Here is a 25,482-nt window from a genome sequence, read left to right as displayed (position 1 = left end):
CTAGGTGCACTGGGCTGGCTGCCCTGACCTCTTCCCTGCCCCGCCTCGCTCAGGTGAATACATCAAGACCTGGAGGCCCCGGTACTTCCTGCTGAAGAGTGACGGCTCCTTCATTGGCTATAAGGAGCGGCCCGAGGCCCCCGACCAGACCCTGCCCCCCTTAAACAACTTCTCCGTAGCAGGTGCGTTTCCGGGGCTCAGGGAGTGGCTGGCCAGTCTTGGGGCGGCGGGGGGGCACGTGAGGCCTGATTATTCCTGGGCTTTGAGCTTGTCTGGGGCCCTCAGATGTGTTTGCCACCTCCCCCTGCTCCAGCCCTGTGTGGTCTGGGCTTCAGAGGCTGTGCTGGCCGGCGATGGAGAGCGGGAAGAAGAGAGAAGCTGGCGCATCTCCCAGCCTTCCGGCCTCTCGTGGTGCCTGAAGTGGTGCCTCTGGCCGGACACTGACCAGTGAAAGCTTGGCAGGTTCAGAGCCCTTGCCTGGGCCTCACAGAATCACAGTCCTGCCCTCGACCCCCTGCCAGCTTCCTTCCCTGCTGACCTGATGGGTCACCACGTCCTTGTCCCACCTCCTAAGAACATTTCAGAGACACTTGTCTCTACTACTACTTTGTAGCGCAGGCCACTGTCCTCTCCCAGCTCGCCCCCTGCTCTAGCCTCTTCCCAGCCTCACCTTCCAAGGCCGCCCCCACCTGCTGGCTCTGGAATCCAGTCCCACTCACCTCTCTGTTGTCCTGGTTGCTTTCCTACGTGCTGGTGACCCCAACATAGCTGTTCCCAGCCCTAGGCTTCCCACCTGAACCCCCCATGTGTCCTGTGCAGCTTCCTGCTCGTTTCTCCCTGGATATCTTCTCATGTGCCACCATGGGCTCCCTGCATGTCCCAAACTGCCTTTGAGCCTCCCCTCCCTCCCCAGCCTGCTCCTGCTCCCTACCTCCCTCTCAAGGGAGGGCCCTATTGCCCCTCATCCTCAGGCCGGCAGCCAGGGCCTCATTCCAGATGGCTCCCCCCACCCCGCTGTGGCCTGTCTCCCCGCCTTTCCCTCCCCTCCCCCACTCTGGGGAGTCCCAGCCTCCTCCCTGGTCCCCATCTCCATTCTCTTCACCTTCATCATGGCAGCCAGAGGGCTCTGAATCTGTTCGCATCCCTTCCCTATTTAAAGCCTTCCATGGTCGCCTGCTGCCTTCAGAACCAAGTCCAGATTCCCCGCCATGCACTCCGAGTCCCGCAGGCCCGTCTGGGCTCACCTCTCACTCCTCTCTCCTCGGCGCAGAATCTGCTCTTCCCTAAGTGTGCTGGGGCCTCTCTCACCTGTAGGCTTCTGCACACCACGCACCCTCGTGCCTTCAGGGCCCAGTGCAGAGATGCACTCTGGGGCACCCTCTGGAGCCCCTGAGCTGGGTTTGCTGCCTCTTGGGCTCCCCCCCGGCACAGCCCTGACCACGGAGCCATCACTGTCTGGTGGGCTGCCCGCTTCCACACACGCACTCACTGGACCAACCTTGAGCCCTGTGGGGGCATGACCAGGGCTGTCTCGGTCACCGAAGTGTTACATGGCTGACACATGAGGTGGCTCGGGGAATGTGGGCTGCAGGCTGGCAGGGCTGCCCCTCACCCTCCCTGCTTGCATCGCCGTTCTGCAGAATGCCAGCTGATGAAGACCGAGAGACCTCGGCCCAACACCTTTGTCATACGCTGCCTGCAGTGGACCACAGTCATCGAGAGGACCTTCCATGTGGACTCCCCGGATGAGAGGCAAGTCTGGGCCTCTGCGTGGCCGCCCTTTAAGAGGGACCCCAGGCTCCGTGTGAGGAGAAGGGACGCGGGTGGACAGAATTCCCTGAGCCGCTGCTTAGGAGTTTCCCTTTTGTGAGCTGGAAAGAGCAGGGGTTCTCAGTCTGCAGCCCCCTCTCTGTGTCCTCAGACGGGAGGATACATTGGAACACGGTGGAGCCTGGTAACAGTAAGGAGCTCCGGGCCACTTCAGGGCCTCTGACTGTCGAAGATCTGCAAAGGATCTCAAGGAGCTGCTTTTGATTTTTGAAAGATATGTTTAATAATCAGAAGATAAGGAGTTCCCGTTATGCCTCAGCCAGTTAAGAACCTGACTGGTATCCATGAGGATGCGGGTTCGATCCCTGGGTTAGGGATCAAGATGTGGCATAGGTCGCAGAAGTGACTTGGATCCGGTGTTCCTGTGGCTGTGGTGTAGGCCAGCAGCTGCAGCTCTGGTTTCACCCCTAGCCTGGGAACTTCCGCATGCCGCAGGTGAGGCCCTAAAAAGAAAAAAAAAAGATCAGAAGGTATATTTATTCACAAACAGCACAAGGAGGTGTGCAGTGAAAGCTTCGCCCTCATTTCAGCCCCATACGTCCTGTCCCCCACCCCCAAGTTAATTGCTGTTTTTGTGTGTCCTACGAGAGCTTCTTCACAGCGAGCGGACAGGCTCATTCAGATAGAGGCTTTTGTGCCCTACTCCCCTAGTTTTTTCTTCTTACACAAAAGATGGCATCGTATACAAACTGTTCTGAACTTGCTTTTTATACATAATGCATCTTGGGGACGCTCTCTGCTTCAGGATATATAGAGCTGCTGCTCCTGCTGACGCCATTTTTTTTTTTTTTTTTTTAGAAACAGGTACACATCTGTGTCCCCAAGTTTGTTTAGCAATTCTGTATTAATGGTGACTGGGGTTGTTTCCAGGCTTTGGGGCTCATTAGAAGCAATGCGATAGTTTAAATGCCTTGTGCTCATCTTGTTTGACCTCTGTGCAAGTAAATCTGTAAGATGAGTTGTCAGATGTAGGATTGCTGGGTGACAGGGAATATGCATTTGTAATTTTGAGATTTCTTCTATTAGGCCGTGTCGTAGAGTGTCCTCACAGCCTTGTGTTTTCAGACATAATTTTTATCAACTTGATCAGTAGGAACTGGCCCCTCAGGGTGGTTTTAACTGGCCTTTTTTCTTTGTTGAGTTTGAGTGTCCTTTATGTGTTCACAAGCCATGTGAACTTTCTCTTCTGAGCTATCTGTTCATATCCTTTGTCCTTCTTTCGGGTACTTGGTCTTTCTTATTTTTTCTGTAACCTCGATATATGGGAGAGCTTAGCCCTTTGTAATGAGTGGCAGATATTTTTCCCCCACTTTGTCCCTTTGGTCTTTACTTTTTTTGTTTGTTTGTTTTGTTTTTTTTGTTTTTGTCTTTTTGGTATTTCTTTGGGTTGCTCCCGTGGCATATGGAGGTTCCCAGGCGAGGGGTCGAGTTGGAGCTGTAGCCACCGGCGTACGCCAGAGCCACAGCAATGAGGGATCCGAGCCGTGTCTGCAACCTACACCACAGCTCACGGCAACGCCGGATCCTCAACCCACTGAGCAAGGGCAGGGACCAAACCCACAACCTCATGGTTCCTAGTCGGATTTGTTAACCACTGCACCACGATGGGAACTCCTGGTCTTTACTTTGAGAAACAATCCTTTAGCTTGTCTGTGGGTTGAGGATTCAGCTGATCCTCTGGAGAACCCTAGAATAGTGCTGTCCAGGAAGAGTTTCTGCCATGATAGACATGTTCAATGCCTGGGGTATCCAAGAGGGTAGCCAGTAGTCACATGTCCTTTTGAGTATTTGAAATGTGAGATGTGGCTAATACGACTGAGAAATGGAATTTTGTATTGTATTTAATTAATTTAAGTTTAAATAGCTACATGTAGCTGGTGGCTACCCTTGGGGACATTGCATTTCTTGAGCGTGCACAAAACAGTATCATAAGATGTATTACCATTAACCTATACTGTAATCACTATTACAAAGCTTCCAAAGGTTAAAACATACTTGCCCTGGAGTTCCTGTCGTGGCACGGTGGCTAACAAATCCGACTTGGAACCATGAGATTGCATTTTCAATCCTTGGCCTTGCTCAGTGGGTTAAGGATCCAGCGTTGCCATGAGCTGTGGTGTAGGTTGCAGACTCGGCTTGGATCCCGAGTTGCTGTGGCTCTGGCGTACGCCGGTGGCTACAGCTCCAACTCGACCCCTCGCCTGGGAACCTCCATATGCCGCAGGTGCAGCCCTAGGAAAGGCAAAAAGACAAAATAAATAAATAATAAAATAAACTATACTTGCCCCACCAAGGGGGACAGAATGACATCTCAGGCCAGCTGAGGTGTTACTCAAATGAAAACTGGACACAAAAAACATGGACTGCCAGGAAAGCAAATTGAGACCAGTAGGTGCATAGAGTCTAGGTGTTGGGCTGAGTTTTGAGGAGTGAGTAGGAGTTGGCCATGGAGATGGGAAAAAGAAGGTGGCTTCAGGAAAGGGACCAGCATAAGCAAAGGCCTGGAGGCGAGACAGTTTGCCATCCCAGGGACCACAGAGGGTTATGCGTCACTAAAGAATCAAGGGCTGGGGGTCTTGGAAGAGGGGAGGTGGAGGCCTTGAAGCTGGCGAGCTCAGCCGGCACCTGGACTCCAGGTGGAGATCCTTGCGGGGCTTGGCAAGCAGTGAACGGATTGGGGTTTGTCACAGGGTTGCTGAAAGATTCAGGGGGGAGTGGTAAACAGGAAGCCCTCGACTCAGCCGTAGCTGGCATGCACTGGGCAAGCCTGGAGAAGGAGCAGCGGGAGCCAGCATTGAGTCGTGGTAGGCGAAAGACCTGCTCTGGCTTCCATTTTAGCAAGGTCCCATGCTCTTCAGCTTGGGGAAGAATCCATTTACTGAGTGTGGGGCTGGAGAGCTTCCTTCCCTTAGCACCTGCCGTGCCTCTGGAGAGAAATCTGCTGGGATTGCCGAGCCCCAGCCCCAGATCCCTGACCTCAGGCCCAGGGAAGGTGTGAGCTGGAAACTCAGAAGGGGAGGCTGTCCTCCCTGCCCAGCCCAGGCCTGGGGTGGGGGTGGGGGGCGGTGGGGCAGAGGGCTGACCGGGTTGGGACGGGTTGTCACCTGGGTGCTGCAGTGGCCTGCTCCCTGGGCTCCTGCACAGCAGCCTCCCATGCCTTCCCCAGGGCAGCTAGAGCGATTCCCCTGCTCACTTTCCCAGCTTGTTTCCAGGGAACAGAACAGTTGAAAGAATAGTATAATGCCTGAGCAGCTAGATCCCTGTGTCCAGGTTCAGCAGTTAAGCATCTGTCACGTTCGCCTCGTCTGGTGCTATCTTAGGCTGAATCCTGACCTTCTGTTCATACTTGGTGACACTTTCCCCCTTAATCCGTCAGAAAAGCCCTAAGAAAAAGAGCTTTTCCCTACAGAATCATGGTGCCATTATCACAGCTGAGATGATTATAACACGTACTTACTAACGTCCTCGCCATATCCATGCTGTAGTTGAATTTCCCCAGTTGTCCTCAAAATGTTTTTCAAACCAGGATTTGAAAAACCCAGGTACATGTTGTTTCTGGCCTCTTTTAATCCAGCCTTTGTCTCTCCACTCCCTGCCCAACGACATTGAAATTTTTTTTTTTTTTGGACAAGCCAGGCTAGTTGTAGGATGTCCCATACTCTGAATGTGTCATATTACTGCCCTTGGGTACTGTTTTCTTTGTTCTTTTGTGCCTCTGTTTCCTGTAAACCAGAAATAAGATCTGAAGCAAGGCTGGCAAATGAGGGCCCGGCCTCCTATTTTTATAAATAAAGTTTTATTGGGACACACCATGTCCATTCATTTGCCAGTTATCTCTGGCTGCTTTTGCTACCCAATGGCAGAACTGAGTCATTGTGACAGAGACTGTGAACTGCAAGGCCTAAAATATTTACTATTTGGCCGTTTTCAGGAGAAGTTTGTAGACCTCTGGTCTTGGCAGGTATACTTCATAGTGCATCACATTAGTATGATAGATATTTTTCTTTGACCTCAGTATGCAGCGGCTTGATGTGGTATCTTATTTCCTAGACCAGGGATTGAACCCAGGCTGTAGTGGTGAAAGCACTGAATCCTAACCACTAGACCACCAGGGAACTCCTGCATTAGTGTGATCTTTTAATGTGAGTCTTATCCTGTAATTTCACTGTTTAGACCTCCAAGTGGCTTTTATCCCATTTGGAGTGAACTCCCAAGTCAGTGCTCTGTTCTACAAAAGTCCTGTGTGATCTGACCTCTGCTCCAGAATCATTTCCTACTGCCACTTCCCTCCCTTTGGCCACCCTGTCTCCATGCTGTTCCTTAAACATTCCAAGCATACTTCCTACCTTAGGACCTCTGCGCTTGCTGTTTCCTTTATTTAGAATCCTCTTCCCTCGGCTATGATGACAGTTCTCTTTTTAATTTGCAAGGTCTCTGCTCATGTGCCACCTTCTGAAGTGACCCGCCCTGCCTTCCATGACTCTGTTACCCTTACCCTGCTTTATTTTTCTTTATAGCACCTACCCTACCAAGTGTGACATTTTGTATTTATTTGTGTGGAGAATGTAATAGGTGTTCAGTATGTGTTTGTTAAATGAATAAAAGAATAATTGAACTAATTCCCTGTTAAGCCAGACTTTACTCTGAGGCTTTTACATATATTAACTCATTTTATCCATACAGTGTTTCTTTTTGTGTGTGTGTGTGTCTTTTTTTTTTTTTTTTTTTTAGGGCTGCCACCCAAGCCGTATGGAGGTTCCCAGGCTAGGGGTTGAATCAGAGCTGCAGCCGCTAGCCTACACCACAGCCACAGCAATGAGGGGTCCGAGCTGTGTCTGTGACCTGTGCTGCAGCTCACTGCAACACCGGGTCCTTAACGCACTGAGCAAGGCCAGGGATCGAACCTGCATCCTCATGGATACTAGTCAGATTTGTTTCCGCTGAGTTGCTATGGGAACTCCCTATCCTTACAATATTTCTAAGAGAGAGTTCTTTTCACCTGCTAAACAGGCATATGATGGTGAAACTGAGGCACAGAGAGTTACAGAATAAAAGAAAGAAGACCTGAAGGACCTGGGTTTTACCTACTGGGCAGGGCTGGGCCCAGGTCAGCCAGGTCAGCCCATGTGTGGGTGTCTTAACAGAGGGGGAACCCCAGATGCCCTCCAGCTGTGAACACACCCCTGGATGGGAGGTTAGGGAGAGAGGTCCCCATCTGCCATCAGACCAGCAGTCAGTCACTGTTCCTGAAGCTTCGATGAGGACAGGCCTGTGCATTGTGGGCAGCCCTGGCCTCTCCAGTTCACCGAGCTGCCTTCGGGGGCACAGTTTGGTCTGCTCAGCAGTGTAGCCCGGGGCTGGAGTCAGATCAGCCACTCCGCCCCTTTCTCAGTGGGGCTCGGTCCCCCAGCTGCTGTGAGGAACACAGAAGGAGATGTGAAAGCCCCTGGCCCGGGGCATCCCACGCCATGGAGCTCCTTTCTCCCCTCTGTCGCCTCTGCCGCTGGCACCTCTCACCACGGGGCTGCTGTTGTCTCCCTGTGCTGCTTCTCTCACTCCAGGCCTGGCCTCACCCAGCAGCTGCTGACTTCAAGCAGAAATCAGATCCTGTCCCCCCTGTAAACCCTTCCACAATTTCCTGTGATGATAAGGATTAAGACATAAATCTCTTACGGTGGCTGTGGAGCCGGGAGTGGCCTGTGCTCCCTCCTACCCTCATCCCCTCGTTCCTCTCTCTCTGTTGGCTCCAGCCACACCCGCTGTGCCTTCCTCGGAAGGCACCCATGCGCATCCATGCGCCCTCCTTGTGCCCTTGGCCGTGCTGATAGCTCTGCTTGGTTTCTTTTCCCTCTTGGTACTTCGCTGGGCTGCCCCCTTCCTGTCACTTCCCTCCGTTTTGTTTATTTCATAGCGATGGGCCAAGTGCCTCTTCTCGGCACTGGGGACGTCCCACATTCCAGGGACATCTTTCAGGCCCTGGCTTATATACCACCTCCTCAGAGAGGCCTTCCCTGACCACCCTCTGAGAGGGGGCGTCCTCTGCAGTCCCTGCCTTGGAGCCTTTATGCACTTGTATTCTTCTGACGGAGCTTGTCCCTTGCGGCACCCTCAGCACCCAGAACAACGCCTGGCACGCCCAAGGCACTGGGGGAAGTTGCTGCCCTGCTGGCTGGCGAAATTCTCTCAGCCCTCTTGACATGTTTGCTCAGCCTTCACTGTGCCCTTACACGGGCCCTTGAAGCACAGGAAGGTCGCGCAGCCTGCCCAGTGTTGCCTCTGGGAAGGGGCAGAGCTCAGACTCACTCCAGCCCATCAGGCTCCAGAGTCCGTGCTCTCAGCTGCCGCGCCGGGTCCAGGGGCCGTGGGAGGCAGACGGAGGCCAGGTGAGGCCACTCGGGGTCCCAGCTCCCTGCTCCCGGGCCTAGTGCTGCTTGGCGGAGCGGGGCTGGACGTGTGCCCCCGAGCCTCTGGTTGCTGGCCGTCACTGGGCAGACGCTGGCCTCTCCGTGCCTCGTCTCCATGTTTGTAGGATGAGGCAAATGCTAGTTTCTGCTTCACACACAGGGTTGTGAGGAGGACTCTAGGAGTCAGCTCGCCTCATGTAAAGCATCCCTACAGCGTCTGGCTGTGGTGTGCTCTGCGAGACAGGGCGTTGGCCTTGCTGGTTAGTGGGGAGGCCTCCTTGGACGGGTGTCCAGCCAGGACTCCCGAGAAGGGGCTTTGCTTTGCCCGCTCCTGGGCTCCTTGACACAGTGACCCTTATTCCACAAGCCTTCCCTCGAGCACAGTCTGGTCTGGGAGGAAGCTGTGGCTTTCATCAGGGCGTAGCTGGTGCTGGGAGGAGGGGCCATCTGGGCTGGGGGCTCTGCTCCACTGCTGTGACCTGCACGGGTGACTCCATGGCTGTGTGCCTCCGTGTCCCCCCCAGCCCCCTTGAGGAGCATGGAGTGAGGTGGCATGTGGTTATTTCCTCAGCGTGTCCTGCAGGGGGCAGGAGGGTTTCTCCTGCAAGCTCTCCTTTGAGGGGTGGAAGGTGCTCAGCCTCAGCTCTGGGTGGGAGCTCCCCTCTGCCCCAGACACATGTTGCAAACCCTTGAGGAGTCTCCTGGACGGAGGCCCTTGCTTTTTCTCTGGAATTCTCAGTGCTGCAACCTTGCCACCCCAGTCCAGTTGGCACAGGATCCGGGGCTTGTCAGGCGGTGGGAGAGAACCAGCCTCCTGCATCCCAGTGGGTTGGGATGGTCAGGGCCCACCAGTATCTTTAACCGCTTCCGTGAGTTGAACACGTCCTCTGGGTGCAGGCTTGGGGCACAGCAGCGGCGGGAGGCCTGAGTGCTGCCTGATGGCAGAATTGCTCTGTGAGCCGTAGCTCTGCTCCCCAGCCCTGAGGCCCAGAGAGGCCCCTGGGTATTGCTGCTTGTGCTGCCTCCCGGGCCGAGGCCGCGCCGAGTGGTTCACCCAGGCTGCTCTTCTCCCTCATGGACAAAGATGAGAGCACACTGCACATCTTGGTCTGCAAGTTGCTTTTTTTAGTATGTGGGGGTCCCTCAAGATCTGTGTATGTTTTTTGTTTTTTTGCCATTTCTTGGGCCGCTCCCGCGGCATGTGGAGGTTCCCAGGCTAGGGATCCAATCGGAGCTGTAGCCACTGGCCTACGCCAGAGCCACAGCAACGCGGGATCCGAGCCGCGTCTGCAACCTACAGCACAGCTCACGGCAACGCCGGATCGTTAACCCACTGAGCAAGGGCAGGGACCGAACCCGCAACCTCATGGTTCCTAGTCGGATTCGTAACCACTGCGCCACGACGGGAACTCCGCATTTTAAAATTTCTGAGAGGACAATTATGATCTGATAAATCATATCATGGGATATACTCCCCCTCCCCCAGTTTTTGAAAAACAGGAACATAGTGTAAGGATAGGGATTTATACTGTTATTTGTTCCAAAGAGGGCATGGGGAAGGCAGATTGAGAAATGCCAGCCTGAGATGCTGGGTCAGGGAGGGAAGAGGCTCCAGCCGCTCAGCCGGGGTGTGTCCCGGGGCTGGGGCCGCTCTGGGTTTTGGCTGCTCAGTCTTGCCCAGGCACCTACACAGTAGCCCGGGGGCTGGGTCGCAGCATGGATGAAGGGATGTAGTCTTTGCCTCCTGAGTGAGGCTGACATCCGTGGCTTATCAGGAGGGCCCCAGACTCTGCTTGGGCTTGGGGAGGGCTGGTGTGCCACGCTTGCTATTGCACTATTGTGATGCAGGAAAACTCATTTAAATTTTTTTTTTTTTTTTAATTTTTTGTGTGTGGTCTTGTTAACTTACTTCTCCTAGATGCGTTTTCCTTCTCTACAGACAGAACTGTTTGCTGGTATCCAGAGAAAATCCTTTCCTGGCACGTTCTGAGTCATGAGTGGCAGAACGAGTCGATCATTCTTAAGCCCATCTCCCATGTGCTGGGGCCTGCTTCCCTGTCTGCCCCTTCTCTCCCACGTTCCCACCCCTCCAGGACAGTCCCTGACCCTGGGCAGGCAGACACCCCCAGGGAGTCGTCATGTTGGTCAGCTTTTGGCTTGCGAGGGCTTCGGTTTCTTCAGCTAATGAAGGCTTCCTTCTGTGCATGGTTTTCTTTTATGAAACACTGGTCACTTGTACTCATGAGCTCGTCCTTCATTCCAGGGGACTCAGAGGGCAGCGTCTTTCTCCCTTGTTCAGGGCTCAGGCTGGTAGCTCGTTTTCAAGGGGCCGTGAGAAAGGCAGTCTCTCCTCTAGTTGTTTATGTGCTGCCTGACCTCAAGTGGCCCTCGGGCCAGGCCCCTCCGCAGGCTAGATGGTCTTTGTCCTTGCTCCCCTCTTGGCCTCTCCCACCCACGCTGGCCAGAGGGCCTATAAGATTTCAGTCTGGTCCGCAGCTCTCCCCAGGTCAGACAGATCTCCATACGGTGGCCCGAAGGTGTTGGGTCATTTGCTTGTCCATTGTGGCTCGTGGGGCTCAGCGCTTCCTGCCTGAGGCCTGGCGCCCCAGGACTCATAGGTGTCCCCACACAGGGAGGAGTGGATGCGGGCCATCCAGATGGTTGCCAACAGCCTCAAGCAGCGGGGCGCAGGTGAGGACCCCATGGACTACAAGTGTGGCTCCCCCAGTGACTCCTCTGCTGCTGAGGAGATGGAAGTGGCAGTGAGCAAGGCTCGGGCCAAGGTGGTGAGTCCTCAGGGTTCGGGGGGAGGCGGGAGGCCGGGGTGGGGTCGGGGGTTGCAGCACGGGGAGCATTCCTCTCCCTCCCAAGTCTGGCCCTGCCGCCCTTGGTTTCCGTACAGAGCGTGTGGCCCAGCCGCCACCCTTCCCGACTGCCCCGTAGGGTAGGGCATCTCAGCACTGCTCTGGGCCCCTGGGCTGAGGCAGCTTCATCCTGGGAAGTCGTGAAGATCCCTCACCCCCGTGGCAGAGCTGTGGGCCCAGCCCCCGCAGGGCCCCATGCCGGAGAGCCAAGGAGCTGGAGAGCCTGGCTCCGCAGGCCACTCCAGAACAAACAGTGGCTGCCCAGAGCCTCCCTTCCCGCTCATGCCTGAGTGTTTGGGCAGCAGTGTCCTTTGACTTTCTCTCTGTTAAAATTTCTTCCCGTGGGCCCTATGCCAAGCCCGACTACCCGACTCTCTCCCCGTCCCGGGCAGACCATGAACGACTTCGACTATCTCAAGCTCCTGGGCAAGGGCACGTTCGGCAAAGTCATCCTGGTGCGCGAGAAGGCCACCGGCCGCTACTACGCCATGAAGATCCTGCGGAAGGAGGTTATCATCGCCAAGGTGGGCCCTCCCGGGGGACTGGTGGCCGCGGCCACGGGCACACAGCACCAGGCCTGACTGTGGTCAGGAGCAGGCGATAAAGAGCCTATAGGGAGGCCAGAAGGGGTGAGGGCTTGGCTCTGGGTGTCTCCGGAGGAGGCTGGGCCAGGGTTCTGTTCCTTTTTCCCCCTTATTTAAAGTTTTTAAAATGGAAAATTCCTAACATACATACACATTTTTAAAAAGAACAGCACATGCAGTGGACTCCCACGTCACGGGCATCCAACTGCAGCAGTTACTAACATTTGGCCGGTCATGTGCCATTAGGTCTGCCTCCTCTTTTTTTGTTCTGGGGCATTTTAAGGCATGTTCTAAACATCATATATTTCGGCCATACATACTTAGATGTGTATCTTTAACAGATGATGATTTGAAAGACGATAATTGTGGTCCCACCATGATATCCAGCAAAGCTGACAATCCCTGATGTCATTGGTCCAAGGCATGGTTTCTCAACTTGGGCACTGACATCAGGGCCTGCAGTCTCTGCTGTGGGGACTGCCTCGTGCCCCACAAGGTGTCAGCAGCATCTCTGGCCTCGATCAGGACCGCCCCCCCTACTCCCCCCAAGCTGTGACAGTCAGCAGGATCCTTAGACATTATCAGCAACATTATTACTTTATGTCCTGGAGGCAGATTCGTCCTCTGGAGAGCCAGTGTCTGGGCTCTGCAGGCCAGATTTGTAGCAGCTGTCCAGGCGACTGCCGTGTGCTCCGTTACCAGGCTTGAGTCTGCGTTGGAGTCCTGGGAGGGGCCCCCCTGCCCCGAGTTTCTGACTCATGGGCATGTAGAGGGGCCTGATAATTTGCTTTTTTTGGACTTCCCTTGTGGCACAGGGGGTTGCAGATCTGACATGTCACTGCAGCAGCTTGGGTTGCTGCTGTGGCAAGGGTTCAGTCCCTGGCGCAGGAACTTCCACATGCCAAGCATGGCCAAAAGACAAAATTGCTTTTTTCCCGGTTCCCAGGAGACACTGATGCTGCCAGAAGGGGGACCACACTCTGAGAACGGCTCCTCACAGCCTAGAGTCCTGGTTAGATCCAGGCCTTTATTTCAGCAAGAGCATTTATAGGTGGTGACACCCACAGTCAGTGGATCACCTCAGGGGTCTCAGAATGTCTACTTGTCCTCCTCTCCCTATGATGTCAGAACTGGCCTGTGGGTTCAGGTGGTGACAGCCTGATCCTCGTGAAGTCCCCGTCAGCTTTTCACCTTGTGCTTTTGAGAGCGAGCCGCTGATTGTCCTTGTCAGGGCCCACTGTTTCATTAGGGCTTGGGAATGACAGCGTTTTGCTCCTGCCCTTCTCTCCGCACATTGGCTCTGAACGGAGTTGGGCTTCCGCCGACATTGCTCCCATCTCTCAGGTTGGGGTGGGGGTGGCCGGCATGCCGTTGTCCACCAGCCCCTCAGCCAGGCTCTGTCTGCAGGATGAAGTCGCCCACACGGTCACCGAGAGCCGGGTTCTCCAGAACACCAGGCACCCGTTCCTCACCGTGAGTAGCACTCTTGTCCCAGGCGGGCCAGGCCTGCCTGTGCGCCCTGTGGGCTCCCAGACTGATCCCTTAGGACAGAGCTCAGGGCAAGGGCCTGACCCCTACCACTGTGAAGCACAGACCGGATATTGGCCAGGTGGCTGGGGTGCGGTATTGCTGGTTCAGGGCAGCTTCTTCATAGATGGTGGCTTTGTGTCAACACCTCTGTAACGGATGACATCAGATTACAGATGGCCCCAGGGGAGCATGGGTGCTGTCTTTATGGGTTAGAGGTGCTAGCCCAGCTGGTCCAAGTGGAACATTGATTTTTTTTGTTTGTTTTAACTTGTTTATGGAGGTAATCCTAGAAACAGAGGTGTTACTATTGCGCTGCCTCTCACCTCGGGCTGAGCAGACACCTCTTTGGGCTACAGTCTCCATCAAGGCCAGCAGCCAGCGGTTGAGTGGACCAGGTTGAGGTCCATTTCCCTAGCTCGCTTGCTGTCCAAGAGTCCCATTGAGCCGTAGCACTTGTTCAGAGGGAATTTGACAAGGTTCGTCAGTGTAGACGACAGGACGCAGTAGAGGCGTTGTGAGGGGGGTCCCTGAAGGGCTTCTGAGAAACTCTCCCTGGGGCTTCTTAGAGCACAGTTTGAGAACTGCTCGTTTGTTGGTGGACCATCTCTCCGTCCTGTTTTGGGGGTTGACTCCCAAGCCACTGCCAACTGCTTGCCAGCAAACCCTGTGTGTGTGTGTGTTTGTGTGTGTGTGTGTGTGTGTGTGTGTGACATTTGACTGTGAAATGGGAGGAAGAGGGATGTGAAACAGCTCTGGGTGCTCGGAACACACTCTCTCCCCTGGCTGGGCCTCTTGGAGGCGTCATCGAAGGCAGAGGACAGGCTCGCTGGGCGCAGTAGCCCTTTCCCTGCCCTCAGAGCTGCGAGCTCACTCACCTCCCACGAAAGGCGGAGCTAAGGTTGGAAGCCTGGCTGCCTGATTCCCAGGGCCCAGGCCAGGGCAGGGATTGCATGTGCAAAAGCGGCGGTGCCCCTTCCCCTCACAGCTGGGCAGAGAGCCTTCCTTCCCCCCACCTCCCGGCCGGCCGACTGGCCACCTTCCTTCCCCACAGGCGCTGAAGTACGCCTTCCAGACCCACGACCGCCTGTGCTTCGTGATGGAGTACGCCAACGGTGGCGAGGTGAGCTGCCGCCCCCAGCCTGCCTTCCCGGGTGTTGGAGGAGGCCAAGAGAACCCATGGCTGAGCCGGGATTTGGGGCGCAGTGGAGACTTACTGGGTGTCATCTCGTTCCACGCGCCCCACCCCCAAGGCAGCCTCCACTGTGCGGGGCAGGCACAGGCCCTGGGAGGTTGGTTAGGTGGCTTGCCCACATTCACACAGCTAGTGCGTTGGTGGACGGGATACAAACCGGGGTCCAGGAGCTGTGGCGAGGGCTGCAGAGGAAGTTCACAAAGGCCTGTTGCTCTTCATTCTCATCCCTTGCTCCTCACCTGAGCCCTTCTCTGCTCACTGCCCCTCACTTGGTCCTTCTCACGGTCACTGGTTGGTTCATGGAGCAGTGTCGCTGGCCAGGGTAGGGTGCTGGGGCCATGCACAGGGTCCCATCCTTCCCTCTTCTGGGCCAGGGTCTCACCTCCCCTGTCCCTGCTGCCTGCAGCTGTTTTTCCACCTGTCCCGGGAGCGCGTCTTCACGGAGGAGCGGGCCCGTTTCTACGGCGCGGAGATTGTCTCGGCTCTGGAGTACCTGCACTCGAGGGACGTGGTGTACCGCGACATCAAGGTGAGCGAGCTCTCGCCTCAGCCCAAGGCACATGCGCGCACTGGGCAGGCCATGCCCAGACCGCCTGCACATCTGCTGGCTTCCCCCTCCTGGGAGGGTCTGTCTGTCCTGTCCTGGGAGCTGAGCCTCCCCACCGGGCCCACCGGTTCCACAGCAGGCAGCCCCACGTGGGCCCTTCCAGGTCTCCCTCAGGGCAGCTGGAGGGCGTAAACGGATCTAAGCCCTTTAGAAGGTGGTCTAGACGCATGCGTCCCCCGTGAGCCAGCATTGTGCCCTAGGAGCAGGCGCGGGAACAGATCTCTGAGTCCGTCTTAGAACATGGACACACGCGCTCCTGGCAGCACTTGTTTACACCAGCCCGACACTGGAAACAGCCCAGTGTGCCCTGGGGGAGAATGGATGAAAGACAGCATGGTGTGTCGCACAGCGGGACTCCGCAGTGCAGGAGGGCAGGCTGCGGTCACCACGACCGCCTGGCCCGGCCGCGTCCTCAGGCCAGTGCTGAGGGGAAAACCCGAACACACGAGATGACGCTCTGTGGTTTACAGTGTAGACGTAATGAGGAAAATGGTAGATAAAGGCAAGGAAGAGGCGTTCCTGTCATGGCTCAGCAGTTAATGAACCCAACTAGCATCCATGAGGACGCGGGTTTGATCCCTGGCATCGCTCAGTGGGTTAAAAATCCGGTGTTGCCATGAGCTGTGGTGTAGGTCGCAGACGCGGCTCAGATCCCAAGTTGCTGTGGCTGTGGTGTAGGCCGGTGGCTACAGCTCCGATTGGACCCCTAGCCTGGGAACCTCCATATGCCGTGGGTGCAGCCCCAGAAAGACAAAAAGACCAAAAAAAAAAAGAAAAAGAAAAAGGAAAGCAAGGAAATTCCTTCTCTGTTGGAAGGGGTGGCAACTGACAACAGGGAAGAGCACAGGTGGTCTTTCTTGACCTCGTGCCAGTTACGCAAAGGCCCATTAAATTGCCCGTTGGTGTGACGTTTAGGGGAAAAAAGGAGAAAGATAGTGTTCCTTGCATCCGCAATGTGACAGCCGCAGCCCAGGATTTGGGCTGGGCCCCTCATTGGCCCTCCCTGCTCTGGTGCCCACAACTGGGAGCAGGCTGGACAGAACCTGGCTCCTAGTTCTCCCTTCCTTGCTTCTTTCCAGCTCCCTGGAGGGCCGCTGGAGGCTAGGGAGGTGTTGGGACTGGCCTCCCTCTGAGCCTCGAAAGGCCCAACTCTGGGCCTGGCCCCACCTGGAGCCCCTGGCACAGCAGCCAGGCCACTGCCCCATCAGGGAAGGCTCGAGGCCTGGCAGGAAGGCCTGGGATACATTGTGTCCCTGACACATTGTTTCTACAGCTGGAAAACCTCATGCTGGACAAAGACGGCCACATCAAGATCACGGACTTCGGCCTGTGCAAAGAGGGCATCAGTGATGGGGCCACCATGAAAACCTTCTGTGGGACCCCCGAATACCTGGCACCCGAGGTGTCTGGGGCTGGAGCTCCCAGGGGCGGAGGGGGCGCTCAGACTCGTGTGTTTCCCCCGCCTAGATGCTCGGGGGGCAGGGCTCCAATTCCCTCCGTGGCCCCCCGGCTCCAGGCAGGACCATGTCCCCCTTGGGCCCCTCTCAGCGCCGTGGCCCTGGGGACATGGGCCTGGCCCCTCATTGGCCCTCCCTGCCCAGGTGCTGGAGGACAACGACTACGGCCGGGCCGTGGACTGGTGGGGGCTGGGCGTGGTCATGTACGAGATGATGTGCGGCCGCCTGCCCTTCTACAACCAGGACCACGAGCGCCTCTTCGAGCTCATCCTCATGGAGGAGATCCGCTTCCCGCGCACCCTCAGCCCCGAGGCCAAGTCCTTGCTTGCGGGGCTGCTTAAGAAGGACCCAAAGCAGAGGTGAGGGCTGGCATCTGCCCCGCCCAGCCCAGTGCCATCTGCTGCCGCTTCCCTCGGCCTGGAGCGGGCAGCCCATGGAATGCCTGGTGTGTGTGATCCCTGCACAGACTCTGATGGTCCCCACAGCTGTCCCTTAGGGAGCTTTCTCTTGGCCAGGCCTGTACTTAGCTCTCTGCCCGCGCTGCCTTGTTCCATGGGGACACTGAGGAGCAGGCTGGCCCTGTGCCTGGCCTCGGGTGGTAGAGCCAGGATGTGAACCAGCTGTCTGCCAAGCCCGCCCTCTCAGCTCACACCCTGCCCCCGGCGCCAGGTTGCAGCCTCCCAGCTCTGACCCTGGGCATGTGCGCTTCCTCCTCTGGGAAGGGGTGGTCTGTGGCCGCCACAGAACCAGTACACGCTGTTCAGGGCCTGCACCAAAAGCCCATCTCCCAGCAGCCGGCTGCCCTGGGAGGTGGGTGCTCATGGCCATCTCTGCCCAGGCTCGGCGGGGGGCCCAGCGATGCCAAGGAGGTCATGGAGCACAGGTTCTTCCTCACCGTCAACTGGCAGGACGTGGTACAGAAGAAGGTGAGCACCTCTGCCGCCTGCTCCCTGCAGGAGCCCGGCTGCTCCCGGTGACCTGGGCTGAGGCCTCCTCTCCTCAGGGTCCTGAGCCTGAGCGCCTCTCCTCCACAGCTCCTGCCACCCTTCAAACCTCAGGTCACATCTGAGGTCGACACTCGGTACTTTGACGACGAATTCACCGCCCAATCCATCACAATCACGCCCCCGGACCGCTGTGAGTGTCCAAGGACCCCCACCCAGGGGCCTGGCTGGGCGGTGGGTTGGGGGAGTTGGCGCTAGGAGAGGAAACGTGCAGCTTCCCTTCCACGTGTGGGCGGTTTGCCTGCAGTGTGCCTGCCAGGGCTTTGGCTGTTCGCCCTCCATGGAGCCACGGGCCACAGCGCTTGGCGGGAGCCTGGGCAGGAGACACTTGAGTTGTCAGTGCCCGCGGTCACCCGGACCTTTGGGGCTGGATGGGTTCATTGATTGATTAGCTATTTGAGTTCTTAACTCCCACCCGCCCCGCGCTGGGCTCTGCTGAAGGCGCAGCAGTGACCAGACAGTCCTGGGCCCTGCCCTTAGGGAGCTCAAAGTCTGGGCGAGGTGACAGCCCAGAGTGATGAGGCCTGTGGCATTAGGAGCCACAGGGTCTGGAGAAGCTCAGAGGAAAGCCTGCCTTGGCCTGTGAGTCAGGGAGGGTTTCCTGGAGGAGGAGACCTGGCAGCCCAGACACGTTCCTGGCTCAAGGAGTGCATGTGAGCTGTCCGGGAGCCTTGCAGAGGGCAGAGTAGCTGAGGGAAGGGTAAGGGCATCAGGGCCAGAACTGGGGGATCTTGGGGGCCACCGGGAGGAGTGCGGAGCTGCAGTGCTGCAAGCCCCCGAGGGGTTCTGGGGGAGGAGGGAGGGGCTGCATTAGGGCTTTAGAAAGTGGCCTCCCGCCCCCACCCGGCTGCCTGTTCGGGGAGGATGTGTGTATGTGGGGGGGTGGGAGTGGTGCCCAGGGCCAGTGAGGTTGGGGCTAGACCCTGTGTGGCCTGGGGCAGAGGAGCACGTGGGACGCTCAGGAGACGGAGTGAGGCTGTCGGGCCTGGGGGCCAGGGCTCAGGCCTGGGGGTGGCGCTGCGGTGGGGGCTGCAGCAGGGGAAATGGCTGAGCCTCTGTCCCGCTCTCGTTCTCGGGTTCTCCTCAATCCATTTCCACCAACGCTGCAGATGACAGCCTGGGCTCGCTCGAACTGGACCAGCGGACCCACTTCCCCCAGTTCTCCTACTCGGCCAGCATCCGGGAGTGAGCAGTGCTGCCTGCCCGCCGCCGCCACAGGACACTCGCACGGCTGCTGTCACTGCCGGGGGGCTTTTTCTTTTTTTTTTTTAAACTTTTTATTTCGCCCTTTTTGTTTGTGTCCCCATTCCTCATCTCCTTACCCCCGTTTCCAGTTTTTTCTTCAGCCCTCTGCCAAACGCACCTCAGCGGTCCCAGTGGCCCTGCCTCCAGAGTCCTGTCCTGCCTTCTCCTTTGTGCCCAGACCAGGGTTCGGGAGACTCTCCACCTCCTGCCCCAGGACCACCGGGCCTTTGGGCGGTTGGAGAGATTTCAGTTTTTAATCAACCCAAAGCCCAACACAGAGTGAAGGGCGAAGCGTGGAGCCGTGGGGTCTATGCGGATTTCTGGTCGGGGCGCCCGCAGGCTGCCTGCCCGTGCTGCTGCTTCTGTCAGAGGCTCCCTTCTGGCGGGCCGCCTGGTGGACAGCGCCCTGGTGCTGCCTTCCTTGCCCTGTCATTAGGCTCCCAGTGGCCTGGCGTGGGGCAGTCCAGCCCCCTTCTCCCATGGGGGCAGAAAAGCAATAATGTCCAGGGACAGGGGGTGAGGATAGAGGGTAGGGATGGGCCTTCTGGAAGCTGCGTGCAGGATGGGGGCTTAGGGCTCCCTCACGTGGGTGGCGCCCCATCCTTCCTGTGGGGAACTAGGAGGGATTCTGGGGGGTGGGTGCTGCCTGCTGGGCCTCCCCTGCCACCCGCACCCCCTCAGCTGCTCTCCTGACCCTGTGGAGGAGGCTAGCCTCCCCGCCCACCAGCCCCGTGCCTTACCAGGGCTTCCTTCCAGCCGGCCTTACCTCCTGTTGCACCCCCGGCCTGGCCCTGGCCCCTTTTGAGGCGGGGGGCACGGATCGTCCCCCTTCTCTCTGTCTGGGGCGGAGGGGTGCCAGCCTCAGCTGTTACACATCTCGCACCGAGACAGTATTGGGCCCTGTGGACTTGGGTCAGAGAAGGGGTAGGGCAGGTGTCTGGTACGTACTGGGTTGGGGGCCTCTGAGAAGGGAGGCTCCAGGCCGCCTCCCCACCCCTTCTCCGGGCCCCACATTCTGCAGCCTTAAGGTGAACCTGTCAGCGCTGTGGGCACTTGGTGTGTGCCTCGGACTGTGTGTGTCTGTGGGTGTCCCTGTGCATCTGGGATGCAGGTGCATGTGGGAGGTGTGTGTGCGTGTGTGTCGGGTATGTGTGTGTGAGGGCAAGTGTGTCCTGGCCTCCGGTGTCCGTGGTCTGTGTGGCCCGCCCCACCCCCCGGCCCAAGCATTTCATCCTGGCGGGGGGGATGTGCTGGCCAAGCAGGGGAGCCGTGCCTGAGGTCCACTCGTTGCCCTGTGCCTCCCCTCCCCCCAGCATCTCTGGGTGTTTGGAGTTTTTGTGGTTTTGCTCTCCCCACCTCGCCTGTAGGCAGTTCACAGAGAGACATCGTGGGGTGGGGTGGGGTGGGGCTTGGTTTGGACGGGTGGGGTTCTTTTTTTTCTTTGTGTGTGTGTATGTCGTTAATCTGACAGTTCTCCTTCCTCCCCACTGGCCTGTCCTCGTCCCTCGTGTTTGTACGGTACAAGCAATAAAGACACTTGTTTCAGACCGAGGCCCACCGCCCTGGGCCTTTCCTTGCTTCCAAAGTCCGGTTCCAGGCACCTGCTCCCGTGGCTTGGTTCACAGGGCCTGTGGAGCCTCGAGGCGGGGAGGTTAGGGGGGTGGGGGCACTGGGGGGCGCTGCTGAGGAGTTAGGGGAAGGTGCCTGGGCTGGGGGTGCAGTGGACAGAGGCCATTCCAGCCTCTCAGGAGCTGTTTGGGCAAAATAAGGTGGAGAGACGGGTGGGGAGGTGTGAGGTGTTGCTGGGCCCTGGGAGAACAGCGGCAGGAGTGGGCTTCCCCTGCCCTTGAGCCCTGGAAGGGCACTGCCTGCACACCTGTTCTGCCCACTTAATGGCACCCGGTTCCAATACAGCACCCTCGCTGGGTCGCTGGGGTTGGCGGTGGCTGTCCGCTGGGAGCAGCCGTCCCAGCTCTGAGAACGCTCTCCTCTGGAGCTGTCGCTGTCGTCCTGGAGTTCCCCTGGCCAGGGCCGGCACAGGTGAATGCAATGTCAGATTTTGCCTGAAAGTGTAGGGTTTCCCACACATGGAGTCTTTGAGATCTTAAGTGAGGGTCCCGGAAAGTCAGGTCCTACAGCCAAGACTCAAGGAATTTTTTTGTTTTCTAACTTCATGTGGGCTTTGTTATTTATTTCGTTACAAAAGTACGTCCTAGGGGTCTTGCGTAAATGGCAGAGAGGTGTATAAAGAAAAGCCTTTTACTTTCCCGTCTAGTGGTAGTGCCTGGAGGCAACCGGTGCTAGTTTCTTCTCCTGCCGCACTGTCGCCCAGACCTCCGTGGGCCGGTCCCTGTGCCCACCCAGGCGGGCCTTGGTCGTCTCACTCCGTGGCTGGGCCTCCGCAGGTTCCCCAGCTGCTGCCTCAGTGGAATGTGGACTCTTAGGTGAGCTGCTGCTTATTTCCGTAGGACAACTTTGCCGAAGAGGGAGTTTTAGAGGGAAGAGTTTCCCTAATAAAATGTTAGCAAGCAGGAAAATTAAAATTTTAGGAGATTAATCCACATGTGTGCCATGTAGACAACATCACATTTTGTGACTGTGTGTGAAGAACAGTGCAAAACAATAAAAGGAGGAGGAGGAAAGTCACAACCACCCCCGGTCTTGATCAGTCATTCTGTTCCTCACATCACCTCTGTGCCAGGGGACCTGGCATCGCGAGAGGCTGTCCCTCTGCCCCTGTAATGCCTTCTTCCCGGTTGATGTCAAGCCGCCGGGCACTCCCCTGCCGCATCTTACCCACTCCTGGCAGCAGGCACGTCCGTGTTGGGTTCTCGGTAAAAACAAGATCCTCTTGGAGCCACTTTTCTGTGTGTGTGTGGGGGGGACTCCCCGTGGACACTGCTGTCATGCTTCCAGCCACTTCACATGCTGAATCGGTTGGCTGGGCCTCAGCTGATTCAGCTACCCCCTGTTGACAAGAATTTACTTGGTTTCCAGTTTGCTGCTCCCAGCAGTACTGTAGTAGATTTTAGCTCAGCGGCGTAGTCCATCTTTGCTGTGCTTATACTTTTAAGTTTGTGTGGATTCCATTCTTGGGTTGCTGTATTTTAGTACATGTCAGAGAGCTTTCCCTGAAAGTGTAGCGACCCCCCCCCCTTTTTTAGGGCCACACCTGCAGCATATGAAAGTTTCCAGGCTAGGGGTCAAATCGGAGCTGCAGCTGCTGACCTGCACCACAGCCATAGCAATGTGGGATCCTTCACCCACTGAGTGAGGCCAGGGATTGAACCCGATCCTCGTGGATACTAGTCAAGTTTGTTACTGTTCAGTTACAACGGGAACTCCGTGATTCCCATATTTTAACCTTAATTTTGAAACAATTGCAGACTTGTGAAAACTTTGAAACTTTCAAAAATAGTACAACAATGACTCTAGTACTAGAGCAGGAGATGTACACAGTGAACCTGGAGCAGCTTGTGCCAGAAAGTAAGGACCTGCTCAAACCAAACCCTTACTGATCAGAGTGGGTGAAGGGACATGGGAGCCAACAGGAAAGGACCCAGTGGCCACAGCTGAAGGCAGTCTGAGCAACAACAAATAGCTTAGTATTGGGTTACGCCCAAAGAGGAAAACTGAGTTTGTGTTGATGGAGATGACAAGGGGTGAGAAGAGACGTGTCTCTCTGCAGAATTCCAGGTGATTTCTCTACATGCTGCACCTTCAAGGAGGGAAAGTGGAAGCCTCGCTCCTTTGGTGTGGGCTGCACGCGACTTGCTTCCAAAGAGGACGGTGTGAAAACCGGCAAGGGCAGCTTCCCCAAGGGCGAAGTGGAGCCTGGCCAGCCGGGTGGTCAAGGGCAGCATCACAGCCGTGAGTCACACCGTGGTGCGTGCTTTTGCCAGGAGGTGATTAGAATGCTGCTTTTCCCTGTGGTCCTTCTTCCTAAAACACACACTCTCCGTCTAATAAAAAGAAAACAGGAGTTCCCATAACAGCTCGGTGGAAATGAACCTGACTGGCGACCATGACTCCTCAGTGGAGTAAGGATCCGGCGTTGCTAGGAGCTGTGGTGTAGGTCGCAGACGCGGCTTGGATCTGGTCTTGCTGTGGCTGTGGTATGGGCCAGCTGCTACAGCTCCGATTCAACCCCTAGCCTGGGAACCTCCACATTCTGCGGTTGCAGCCCTAAGAAGACAAGAAAAAACAGGAGTTCCTGTTGTGGCTCAGCAGGTTAAGGGCCAACCTAGTGTCTGTGAGGATACAGGTTTGATTCCTGGTCTTGCTCAGTGTATTAAGTATCCAAGATAGGTCGTGGATGCGGCTTGGATCCTGATTTCTTGTGGCTGTGGTGTAGGCCAGCAGCTGCAGCTCCGATTAGCCTGGGAACCTCCATATGCTGCAGGTGTGGTCCTAAAAAGGAAAAAAACAAAACAGTCCTCAGACAAATTTCAGTTGACGGACGTTCTGCAAAAACCTGACCACTAGTTCTCACAACTGTCAAAGTTGTTCAAAACGAGGAGAGCCTGAGAAGCTGTCACAGCCAAGAGAACTTAGGAGACATGGAGACTAAAGGCATGCTGACGACGATCCTGGGACAGAGGAGACGTTGGGCTAACACCTCAGGAAATCGGCCTCGAGCAGGGGATTTCCTGACACCATATCCCTGCTTGTTCCTTAAATTCTGACAAGCACCTCGCACTAGTGTAAGGTGTTCATAGAAACGGGTAAAAAAGAAAAAGAAGGGGGTGGGTATATGGGAACTTTGTCCTCTTTGCAACTTTCTGTGAATCTATTCCAAAATGTATAAAGTTTTACAAGGAGGGATTCCCCGGTGGCTCAGCGGGTTAATGGTCTGGTGGTGTCACTGTTGTGGCTCAGGTGGCTGCTATGGCCCGGGAACTTCCACATGCTGTGGGCACAGCAATACGAATTTTCATCTTCACACAGGTTCCCCGTGATATTCTTCATTGACTTTATGCTTCCCTCATATTTCTGTGTATGTCCCCAAACAAGGACAGTCTCTCATCGAGGTTAGAAAATTAACACTGAATCAAATGCTTTTCTCTTGAGCCTTAATCAAATTTTACTAATAGTCACATTAAATACACTGTATGCAAAAGAAGAAGGGAAAAAAAAAGTCCTGGCTGGTAATTCCGTCCAGGCCCACATGTTCTATTCAGCTGCCAGGTTGGAGATTTAGAGCACAAGTTAATTTGCAGAATTCTCTCAATCAGGGTTTGTTGCCTGATGTTTCCTTGTGGTTATATGTAAGCTGTTTTTGACAGAATTCCCAGAAATAAATGTGCCTTTCTCCGTGCATCCTGTCAGGAGGCACGTGCGGTGATCTGCTCTTTGCGTGGTGATGACTCTGAGCCCTTGGATAAGGTGGTGTCTGTCAGGCTTCTCTGTGAAGTTACTGTTTTCCCTTTGTATTTATTTGGTACAGGCACATCATTTCATTGTGCTTTGCAGATACTGCTTTTTTTTTTTTTTTAAACAAATTCAGTTTGTGGTAGTCCTGTGTTGTCAGATAATGGTTAGCATTTTGTGTGTGTTTTAGCAATAAAGTATTTTAAAATTAAAGTATGCACATTGGTGTTTTGTCTTTTAAGGCCAGGACCCGTGGCATATGAAGGTTCCCAGGCTAGGGCTCCAATCAGAGCTGTAGCTGCCAGCCTACACCACAGCCACAGCAACGTGGGATCCTTAACCCACTGAGGGAGGCCAGGGATTGAAACTGCATCCTCATGGATGCTTGACAGGTTTGTTTCCACTGAGCCAGGAGGGGAACTCCAGAAAGTATGCACATCATTTCTTTAGACATAATGCTATTGGACGCAGTAGACTGCAGTAGAGTGTAAACGTCCATATGCGCTGGGAAACACATTTGTGTGACTCAGTTTATTAGGATATTTGCTTTACTGCAGTGGTCTGGGATTGATCCTGCGGTATCTTGGATGTGTGCCTGTACTGACTCTGAGAATACACCCTGACAATGAGCCCCAAGGGGAACTCCAGACCATCATCTTTACGTTACATCCGGCCTGTTCATTCATTCAGCAAACATTTGAATACCAATTATGTGCCAAGTCCTGTTCTAGGCACTGAAAATACCAGCCAAAAAAAAAAAAAAAACTAGATAAGCCCTGCCCTCACGAGGTCCACATTCTAGTCCAGAGGGAGACAATAAATAAGGCAGTAAGTGCGAAGGAGAGAATAAGTGCACAGAATGGGCACAGGAAATGCTCAGGATGGCACTTTGTATAGAGAAGGTAACATTTGAGTAAACATCTTATAGGAGGTGAAAGGTCTCTGAGGGAGGAGGTTCCAGGCAGAGGGAAGAGCTGGTGCAAAGGTCCTGAGGTAGGATTGTGCTTGACATGGGTGAGGATGAGCCAGGAAGCCAGTGTGATGGGGGAGGAATGAGTAAGAGGGATAGGAGATGAGCTCAAAGGTGTGTTTGGGGTGGGAAGATGATATTGGGGCTCTTGGAATTTCTGAGGGTTATGGAAACTGGGATGTGCTGAACAGAGGCAGTGTGAGCTTACTCCAAGTGTCAAAGGGTCATCGCTGACTGCATGGATGTAGCAGGCTGTAGAGGATGGGGACAGGAAGAGCAGTGAGCAGGCTGCTGCACTAGTCCAGACTGGTCCCTGGTGACTTTCCCTGATCACTTTGTTGTAGTCTGTGGGCGTGGTAAAGGCAGCAACCACAGGTGACAGAGGAAGAGGCCCTCCATCAATATTTGTGATGGGATTTATAGCT

The 25,482-nt window shown here is 55.6% G+C and overlaps 1 protein-coding gene across 11 annotated transcripts in view; it reads left to right on the top strand.

Annotated features, from left to right (window-relative positions):
- Nucleotides 1–24,300, top strand: part of AKT2 (AKT serine/threonine kinase 2) — a 64,688-nt gene extending 40,388 nt beyond the window's left edge. For 7 of the 11 annotated variants that reach the window (XM_013988560.2, XM_005655819.3, XM_005655818.3 and 4 more), the window contains 12 exons: nt 54–182; nt 1,641–1,752; nt 10,867–11,020; nt 11,491–11,622; nt 13,090–13,155; nt 14,264–14,332; nt 14,811–14,933; nt 16,285–16,413; nt 16,613–16,827; nt 17,307–17,394; nt 17,503–17,605; nt 18,582–24,300. In XM_013988560.2, coding sequence (XP_013844014.2) covers nt 1,652–1,752; nt 10,867–11,020; nt 11,491–11,622; nt 13,090–13,155; nt 14,264–14,332; nt 14,811–14,933; nt 16,285–16,413; nt 16,613–16,827; nt 17,307–17,394; nt 17,503–17,605; nt 18,582–18,661 — 1,260 coding nt within the window. In that variant the 5' untranslated portion in view covers nt 54–182; nt 1,641–1,651 and the 3' untranslated portion in view covers nt 18,662–24,300. 11 annotated transcript variants of the gene reach the window in all.

This window comes from Sus scrofa, chromosome 6 (assembly GCF_000003025.6).
Source record: "Sus scrofa isolate TJ Tabasco breed Duroc chromosome 6, Sscrofa11.1, whole genome shotgun sequence".
NCBI classification, from domain to species: Eukaryota; Metazoa; Chordata; class Mammalia; order Artiodactyla; family Suidae; genus Sus; species Sus scrofa.
The sequence above is the reverse complement of the archived record's forward strand: the minus strand, read 5'-3'. Positions and strand labels throughout refer to the sequence as shown.